The 10,403-nt window shown below is 48.3% G+C and overlaps 1 protein-coding gene across 4 annotated transcripts in view; it reads left to right on the forward strand.

The window, feature by feature from the left end:
• The window catches only part of TTC31 (tetratricopeptide repeat domain 31), a 322,666-nt gene that overhangs the window by 92,097 nt on the left and 220,166 nt on the right, over positions 1–10,403 (forward strand). For all 4 annotated transcript variants that reach the window (XM_053704410.1, XM_053704409.1, XM_053704408.1 and 1 more), the window contains one exon: positions 4,456–4,530. In XM_053704410.1, the coding sequence (XP_053560385.1) occupies positions 4,456–4,530 (75 nt within the window). The remainder of the gene's footprint in view (positions 1–4,455; positions 4,531–10,403) is intronic.

The raw sequence follows: 10,403 nt of genomic DNA on the forward strand, positions 1-10,403 counted from the left end.
GTACGTGCTGACCCCAGTATAATACCTGCTGTGCGTCCTGTGCGTGCTGACCCCAGTATAATACCTGCTGTATGTGCTGACCCCAGTATAATACCTGCTGTGTATCCTGTACGTGCTGACCCCAGTATAATACCTGCTGTGCGTCCTGTACGTGCTGACCCCAGTATAATACCTGCTGTGCGTCCTGTACGTGCTCACCCCAGTATAATACCTGCTGTGCGTCCTGTACGTGCTCACCCCAGTATAATACCTGCTGTGCGTCCTGTACGTGCTGACCCCAGTATAATACCTGCTGTGCGTCCTGTACGTGCTGACCCCAGTATAATACCTGCTGTGCGTCCTGTTCGCGCTGACCCCAGTATAATACCTGCTGTGCGTCCTGTGCGTGCTGACCCCAGTATAATACCTGCTGTATGTGCTGACCCCAGTATAATACCTGCTGTGCGTCCTGTACGTGCTGACCCCAGTATAATACCTGCTGTGCGTTTTGTACTTGCTGACCCCAGTATAATACCTGCTGTGCGTCCTGTGTGTGCTGACCCCAGTATAATACCTGCTGTGCGTCCTGTACGTGCTGACCCCAGTATAATACCTGCTGTGCGTCCTGTACGTGCTGACCCCAGTATAATACCTGCTGTGCGTCCTGTACGTGCTGACCCCAGTATAATACCTGCTGTGCGTCCTGTACGTGCTGACCCCAGTATAATACCTGCTGTGCGTCCTGTACGTGCTGACCCCAGTATAATACCTGCTGTGCGTCCTGTGCGTGCTGACCCCAGTATAATACCTGCTGTGCGTCCTGTGCGTGCTGACCCCAGTATAATACCTGCTGTATGTGCTGACCCCAGTATAATACCTGCTGTATGTGCTGACCCCAGTATAATACTTGCTGTATGTGCTGACCCCAGTATAATACCTGCTGTGCGTGCTGACCCCAGTATAATACCTGCTGTGCGTCCTGTACGTGCTGACCCCAGTATAATACCTGCTGTGCGTCCTGTACGTGCTGACCCCAGTATAATACCTGCTGTGCGTCCTGTACGTGCTGACCCCAGTATAATACCTGCTGTGCGTCCTGTACGTGCTGACCCCAGTATAATACCTGCTGTGCGTCCTGTACGTGCTGACCCCAGTATAATACCTGCTGTGCGTCCTGTACGTGCTGACCCCAGTATAATACCTGCTGTGCGTCCTGTACGTGCTGACCCCAGTATAATACCTGCTGTGCGTCCTGTACGTGCTGACCCCAGTATAATACCTGCTGTGCGTCCTGTACGGGCTGACCCCAGTATAATACCTGCTGTACGGGCTGACCCCAGTATAATACCTGCTGTGCGTCCTGTACGCGCTGACCCCAGCATAATACCTGCTGTGCGTCCTGTACGTGCTGACCCCAGTATAATACCTGCTGTGCGTTTTGTACTTGCTGACCCCAGTATAATACCTGCTGTGCGTGCTGACCCCAGTATAATACCTGCTGTATGTGCTGACCCCAGTAAAATACCTGCTGTGCGTCCTGTTCGTGCTGACCCCAGTATAATACCTGCTGTACGTGCTGACCCCAGTATAATACCTGCTGTGCGTTTTGTGCGTGCTGACCCCAATATAATACCTGCTGTGTCCTGTGCGTGCTGACCCCAGTATAATACCTGCTGTACGTGCTGACCCCAGTATAATACCTGCTGTACGTGCTGACCCCAGTATAATACCTGCTGTGCGTTTTGTACGTGCTGACCCCAGTATAATACCTGCTCTGCGTCCTGTAAGTGCTGACCCCAGTATAATAACTGCTGTACGTGCTGACCCCAGTATAATACCTGCTGTGCGTTTTGTACTTGCTGACCCCAATATAATACCTGCTGTGTCCTGTGCGTGCTTACCCCAGTATAATACCTGCTGTACGTGCTGACCCCAGTATAATACCTGCTGTGCGTTTTGTACGTGCTGACCCCAGTATAATACCTGCTGTACGTGCTGACCTCAGTATAATACCTGCTGTGCGTTTTGTACTTGCTGACCCCAATATAATACCTGCTGTGTCCTGTACGTGCTGACCCCAGTATAATACCTGCTGTGCGTCCTGTACGTGCTGACCCCAGTATAATACCTGCTGTGTATCCTGTACGTGCTGATCCCAGTATAATACCTGCTGTGCGTCCTGTACGTGCTGACCCCAGTATAATACCTGCTGTGTATCCTGTACGTGCTGATCCCAGTATAATACCTGCTGTGCGTCCTGTACGTGCTGACCCCAGTATAATACCTGCTGTGCGTCCTGTACGTGCTGACCCCAGTATAATACCTGCTGTGCGTCCTGTACGTGCTGACCCCAGTATAATACCTGCTGTGCGTCCTGTACGTGCTGACCCCAGTATAATACCTGCTGTGCGTCCTGTGCGTGCTGACCCCAGTATAATACCTGCTGTATGTGCTGACCCCAGTATAATACCTGCTGTGTATCCTGTACGTGCTGATCCCAGTATAATACCTGCTGTGCGTCCTGTACGTGCTGACCCCAGTATAATACCTGCTGTGCGTCCTGTACGTGCTGACCCCAGTATAATACCTGCTGTGCGTCCTGTACGTGCTGACCCCAGTATAATACCTGCTGTGCGTCCTGTACGTGCTGACCCCAGTATAATACCTGCTGTGCGTCCTGTGCGTGCTGACCCCAGTATAATACCTGCTGTATGTGCTGACCCCAGTATAATACCTGCTGTGTATCCTGTACGTGCTGACCCCAGTATAATACCTGCTGTGCGTCCTGTATGTGCTGACCCCAGTATAATACCTGCTGTGCGTCCTGTACGTGCTGACCCCAGTATAATACCTGCTGTGCGTCCTGTGCGTGCTGACCCCAGTATAATACCTGCTGTGCGTCCTGTGCGTGCTGACCCCAGTATAATACCTGCTGTGCGTCCTGTGCGTGCTGACCCCAGTATAATACCTGCTGTATGTGCTGACCCCAGTATAATACCTGCTGTGCGTCCTGTACGTGCTGACCCCAGTATAATACCTGCTGTGCGTTTTGTACTTGCTGACCCCAGTATAATACCTGCTGTGCGTCCTGTGTGTGCTGACCCCAGTATAATACCTGCTGTGCGTCCTGTACGTGCTGACCCCAGTATAATACCTGCTGTACGTGCTGACCCCAGTATAATACCTGCTGTGCGTCCTGTACGTGCTGACCCCAGTATAATACCTGCTGTGCGTCCTGTACGTGCTGACCCCAGTATAATACCTGCTGTGCGTCCTGTACGTGCTGACCCCAGTATAATACCTGCTGTGCGTCCTGTACGTGCTGACCCCAGTATAATACCTGCTGTGCGTGCTGACCCCAGTATAATACCTGCTGTATGTGCTGACCCCAGTATAATACCTGCTGTGCGTCCTGTACGTGCTGACCCCAGTATAATACCTGCTGTGCGTCCTGTACGTGCTGACCCCAGTATAATACCTGCTGTGCGTCCTGTACGTGCTGACCCCAGTATAATATCTGCTGTGCGTCCTGTACGTGCTGACCCCAGTATAATACCTGCTGTGCGTCCTGTACGTGCTGACCCCAGTATAATACCTGCTGTGCGTCCTGTACGTGCTGACCCCAGTATAATACCTGCTGTGCGTCCTGTACGTGCTGACCCCAGTATAATACCTGCTGTGCGTCCTGTACGTGCTGACCCCAGTATAATACCTGCTGTGCGTCCTGTACGCGCTGACCCCAGCATAATACCTGCTGTGCGTCCTGTGCGTGCTGACCCCAGCATAATACCTGCTGTGCGTCCTGTACGTGCTGACCCCAGTATAATACCTGCTGTACTTGCTGACCCCAGTATAATACCTGCTGTGCGTCCTGTGCGTGCTGACCCCAGTATAATACCTGCTGTATGTGCTGACCCCAGTATAATACCTGCTGTATGTGCTGACCCCAGTATAATACCTGCTGTGCGTCCTGTACGTGCTGACCCCAGTATAATACCTGCTGTATGTGCTGACCCCAGTATAATACCTGCTGTGCGTCCTGTACGTGCTGACCCCAGTATAATACCTGCTGTGCGTTTTGTACTTGCTGACCTCAATATAATACCTGCTGTGCTCACAGACCCCGTTTCTCATGCCAGTATATAGTGGAATAAAATTGCTGGACCGATTAACGTGACGGTTTCTTGGTTTTAAATTTCGGTATTTTTCCATTAGAACTTATGAAAACGTAGCTAACTGCCTGATGTCCTGACGTAGTCTGCAGTCTGCTCTAAAACTATAAATCAGTGCCAGTGAAAAATAAGGCTGCAAACCTGTTCCCTGTCCCGCAGATTCAGACAAGGTGCAGAATATTGTCACACTGTGTACTTTATGTTTGCAGCATCACTCACACCTATTTTTACGTACACAAGTCTTACACACGCTACAGTTTTATACGTGCACTAACACCACTTACTCTCTCTCTCTCTATTTCAGAGACAAAAAGAACGCAAACGACAGCAAAAACTTGAGGAGTCAAAAAATGATGTAAACAAATCAGAAGTTAATCAGGTAACGATAACAGCCTGAAAGAGACAATGTGTGTGTATATGAGTGTAAGGTAAGAGTGAGTGTGTGTATATGAGTGTAAGGGTGTGTGTGTGTGTGTGTATATGAGTGTAAGGGTGTGTGTGTGTGTGTATATGAGTGTAAGGGTTTGTGTGTGTGTGTATATGAGGGTAAGGGTTTGTGTGTGTGTATATAAGTGTAAGGGAGTGTGTGTGTGTATATGAGTGTAAGGGTTTGTGTGTGTGTATATGAGTGTAAGGGGGGCTGTGTGTGTGTATATGAGTGTAAGGGGGGCTGTGTGTGTGTGTGTATATGAGTGTAAGGGGGGCTGTGTGTGTGTGTATATGAGTGTAAGGGGGGCTGTGTGTGTGTATATGAGTGTACAGTCCAAGAGTGAGCACAGCACAGAGGTCTGGGTGCACAGGAGACCAGGGGCACTGCCACAGCCCCCCAATAATCTGTCAATAGTACACACAAAGAGGAACTCCAGCACTCCAGTATTAGAAAAAGGCAATTTATTAAGCAACGTTTCGGGGTCACAGCATGAGGAAGGGGCTGTGACCCCGAAACGTTGCTTAATAAATTGCCTTTTTCTAATACTGGAGTGCTGGAGTTCCTCTTTGTGTGTATATGAGTGTAATGGGGGCGCTGTGTGTGTGTATATGAGTGTAAGCTCCATTGGATGAAATTATGGACAAGCTTAAATCACTTAAGCTAGCTAATGCATTTGTTTCTGATGCCATTGTACATTTGACTAAACTAACGGCTAAGAACTCCGGATTCGCCATCCAGGCGCGGAGAGCGCTATGGCTTAAATCCTGGTCAGCTGACGTGTCTTCTAAATTACTTAATATTCCTTTCAAGGGGCAGACCTTATTCGGGCCCGGCTTGAAAGAAATTATTGCTGACATTACTGGAGGTAAGGGTCATACCCTTCCTCAAGACAGGGCCAAATCAAAGGCCAAACAGTCTAATTTTCGTGCCTTTCGAAATTTCGAGGCAGGAGCAGCATCAACTTCCTCCGCTCCAAAACAGGAAGGAACTGTTGCTCGTTACAGACAGGCCTGGAAAACTAACCAGTCCTGGAACAAGGGCAAGCAGGCCAGAAAACCTACTACTGCCCCCAAGACAGCATGAAGGAACGGCCCCCTATCCGGAAATGGATCTAGTGGGGGGCAGACTTTCTCTCTTCGCCCAGGCATGGGCAAGAGATGTCCAGGATCCCTGGGCGTTGGAGATCATATCTCAGGGATATCTTCTGGACTTCAAAGCTTCTCCTCCTCGAGGGAGATTCCATCTATCAAGGTTATCAGAAAACCAGATAAAGAAAGAGGCATTCCTACGCTGTGTACAAGACCACCTAGTAATGGGGGTAATCCACCCAGTTCCGCGGACGGAACAAGGACAGGGATTTTACTTAAATCTGTTTGTGGTTCCCTAGAAAGAGGGAACCTTCAGACCAATCTTGGACCTAAAGATCTTAAACAAATTCCTAAGAGTTCCATCATTCAAAATGGAAACTATGCGAACCATCCTACCCATGATCCAAGAGGGTCAGTACATGAACACAGTGGACTTAAAGGATGCCTACCTTCACATACCGATTCACAAAGATCATTATCGGTACCTGAGATTTGCCTTTCTAGACAGGCATTACCAGTTTGTAGCTCTTCCCTTCGGGTTGGCTACGGCCCCGAGAATCTTTACAAAGGTTCTGGGCTCACTTCTGGCGGTTCTAAGACCGCGAGGCATAGCGGTGGCTCCGTATCTAGACGACATCCTGATACAGGCGTCAAGCTTTCATACAGAGATAGTTCTGGCATTTCTGAGGTCGCATGGGTGGAAAGTGAACATGGAAAAGAGTTCTCTATCACCACTCACAAGAGTCTCCTTCCTAGGGACTCTTATAGATTTTGTAGAGATGAAAATTTACCTGACGGAGTCCAGGTTATCAAAACTTCTAAATGCTTGCCGTGTGCTTCATTCCATTCCACGCCTGTCAGTGGCTCAGTGCATGGAGGTAATCGGCTTAATGGTAGCGGCAATGGACATAGTGCCATTTGCGCGCCTGCATCTCAGACCGCTGCAATTATGCATGCTAAGTCAGTGGAATGGGGATTACTCAGATTTGTCCCCTCTACTAAATCTGGATCAGGAGACCAGAGATTCTCTTCTCTGGTGGCTTTCTCGGGTCCATCTGTCCAAGGGCATGACCTTTCGCAGGCCAGAGTGGACGATTGTAACAACAGATGCCAGCCTTCTAGGTTGGGGCGCAGTCTGGAACTCCCTGAAGGCTCAGGGATTGTGGACCCAGGAGGAGAAACTCCTCCCAATAAATATTCTGGAGTTAAGAGCAATATTCAATGCTCTTCTAGCTTGGCCTCAGTTAGCAACACTGAGGTTCATCAGATTTCAGTCGGACAACATCACGACTGTGGCTTACATCAACCATCAAGGGGGAACCAGGAGTTCCCTAGCGATGTTAGAAGTCTCAAAGATAATTCGCTGGGCAGAGTCTCACTCTTCCCACCTGTCAGCGATCTACATCCCAGGCGTGGAGAACTGGGAGGCGGACTTTCTAAGTTGCCAGACTTTTCATCCGGGGGAGTGGGAACTTCATCCGGAGGTGTTCGCTCAACTGATTCATCGTTGGGGCAAACCAGAACTGGATCTCATGGCGTCTCGCCAGAACGCCAAGCTTCCTCATTACGGATCCAGGTCCAGGGACCCGGGAGCGACGCTGATAGATGCTTTAGCAGCCCCTTGGGTTTTCAAGATGGCTTATGTGTTTCCACCGTTTCCGCTGCTGCCTCGACTGATTGCCAAGATCAAACAGGAGAGAGCATCGGTGATTCTGATAGCGCCTGCGTGGCCACGCAGGACCTGGTATGCCGACCTAGTGGACATGTCGTCCTGTCCACCATGGTCTCTGCCCCTGAGGCAGGACCTTCTAATACAAGGTCCTTTCAACCATCCAAATCTAATTTCTCTGAGGCTGACTGCATGGAGATTGAACGCTTGATCCTATCAAAGCGTGGCTTCTCAGAGTCAGTTATTGATACCTTAATGCAGGCACGGAAGCCTGTTACCAGAAAAATCTACCATAAGATATGGCGTAAATACTTATATTGGTGCGAATCCAAGAGTTACTCATGGAGTAAGGTTAGGATTCCTAGGATATTGTCCTTTCTACAAGAGGGTTTGGAAAAGGGCTTATCTGCTAGTTCGTTAAAGGGACAGAATTCTGCTCTGTCTATTCTTTTGCACAAGCGTCTGGCAGAAGTTCCAGACGTCCAGGCATTTTGTCAGGCTTTGGTTAGGATTAAAAATCGGTAGAGAGAGAACAGCACTCCATGAGATAGAACAGAAGCTGGAATAACTTCCATGCATGTTCATTTTTATTGAATTCCTCAGGGTGCCAGTTCTTTTTGCACACTATGCCCCTTCACAGAGAAAAAATATCCTGAAGCATATCAGTCTGACCCTGCCCAATGACAGTCCAGCGCCGAAATACCAGGCAATTCTTCTCTGAACAAGGGAAGCAACAACCCCAGACGATCGTTTCGGCCTCCTATGGGCCTCGTCAGTGAGGTGCAGTTGTATCTCTCTAAGGGCAAGTGTGCATGGAGTCCACGTCTGGTTTCCCCATTACTCTTAGGGTGACCCAAGAGAAATTTGCATAAAAATCGGTAGAGAGAGAACAGCACTCCATGAGATAGAACAGAAGCTGGAATAACTTCCATGCATGTTCATTTTTATTGAATTCCTCAGGGTGCCAGTTCTTTTTGCACACTATGCCCCTTCACAGAGAAAAAATATCCTGAAGGATATCAGTCTGACCCTGCCCAATGACAGTTCAGCGCCGAAATACCAGGCAATTCTTCTCTGAACAAGGGAAGCAACAACCCCAGACGATCGTTTCGGCCTCCTATGGGCCTCGTCAGTGAGGTGCAGTTGTATCTCTCTAAGGGCAAGTGTGCATGGAGTCCACGTCTGGTTTCCCCATTACTCTTAGGGTGACCCAAGAGAAATTTGCATAAAAATCGGTAGAGAGAGAACAGCACTCCATGAGATAGAACAGAAGCTGGAATAACTTCCATGCATGTTCATTTTTATTGAATTCCTCAGGGTGCCAGTTCTTTTTGCACACTATGCCCCTTCACAGAGAAAAAATATCCTGAAGCATATCAGTCTGACCCTGCCCAATGACAGTCCAGCGCCGAAATACCAGGCAATTCTTCTCTGAACAAGGGAAGCAACAACCCCAGACGATCGTTTCGGCCTCCTATGGGCCTCGTCAGTGAGGTGCAGTTGTATCTCTCTAAGGGCAAGTGTGCATGGAGTCCACGTCTGGTTTCCCCATTACTCTTAGAGTGACCCAAGAGTAATTTGCATAAAAATCGAAAGAGAGAGAACAGCACTCCATGAGATAGAACAGAAGCTGGAATAACTTCCATGCATGTTCATTTTTATTGAATTCCTCAGGGAGAAATTCAATAAAAATGAACAAGACGTGGACTCCATGCACACTTGCCCTTAGAGAGATACAACTGCACCTCACTGACTAGGCCCATAAGAGGCCGAAACGATCGTCTGGGGTTGTTGCTTCCCTTGTTCAGAGAAGAATTGCCTGGTATTTCGGCGCTGGACTGTCATTGGGCAGGGTCAGACTGATATGCTTCAGGATATTTTTTCTCTGTGAAGGGGCATAGTGTGCAAAAAGAACTGGCACCCTGAGGAATTCAATAAAAATGAACATGCATGGAAGTTATTCCAGCTTCTGTTCTATCTCATGGAGTGCTGTTCTCTCTCTTTCGATTTGGTTAGGATTAAGCCTGTGTTTAAAACTGTTGCTCCTCCGTGGAGCTTAAACTTGGTTCTTAAAGTTCTCCAAGGAGTTCCGTTTGAACCCCTTCATTCCATTGATATTAAGCTTTTATCTTGGAAAGTTCTGTTTCTGATGGCTATTTCCTCGGCTCGAAGAGTCTCTGAGTTATCTGCCTTACATTGTGATTCTCCTTATCTGATTTTCCATTCAGACAAGGTAGTGCTGCGTACTAAACCTGGGTTCTTACCTAAGGTAGTTTCTAACAGGAATATCAATCAAGAGATTGTTGTTCCATCATTATGTCCTAATCCTTCTTCAAAGAAGGAACGACATTTGCATAATCTGGACGTAGTCAGTGCCCTGAAGTTCTATTTACAGGCAACTAAAGATTTTCGTCAAACTTCTTCCCTGTTTGTCGTTTACTCTGGTCAGAGGAGAGGTCAAAAAGCTTTGGCTACCTCTCTCTCCTTTTGGCTTCGTAGGATAATACGTTTAGCCTATGAGACTGCTGGACAGCAGCCCCCTGAAAGGATTACAGCTCATTCTACTAGAGCTGTGGCTTCCACCTGGGCCTTTAAAAATGAGGCCTCTGTTGAACAGATTTGCAAGGCTGCGACTTGGTCTTCGCTTCACACCTTTTCAAAATTTTACAAATTTGACACTTTTGCTTCTTCGGAGGCTATTTTTGGGAGAAAGGTTCTACAGGCAGTGGTTCCTTCCATTTAAGTTCCTGCCTTGTCCCTCCCATCATCCGTGTACTTTAGCTTTGGTATTGGTATCCCATAAGTAATGGATGATCCGTGGACTGGATACACTTAACAAGAGAAAACATAATTTATGCTTACCTGATAAATTTATTTCTCTTGTAGTGTATCCAGTCCACGGCCCGCCCTGTCTTTAAGGCAGACCTAAATTTTAATTAAAAACTCCAGTCACCACTGCACCCTATGGTTTCTCCTTTCTTGTTTTGTTTCGGTCGAATGACTGGATATGGCAGTGAGGGGAGGAGCTATATAGCAGCTCTGCTGTGGGTGATCCTCTTGCAACT

This window comes from Bombina bombina, chromosome 2 (genome assembly GCF_027579735.1).
Source record: "Bombina bombina isolate aBomBom1 chromosome 2, aBomBom1.pri, whole genome shotgun sequence".
Taxonomy (NCBI): Eukaryota; Metazoa; Chordata; class Amphibia; order Anura; family Bombinatoridae; genus Bombina; species Bombina bombina.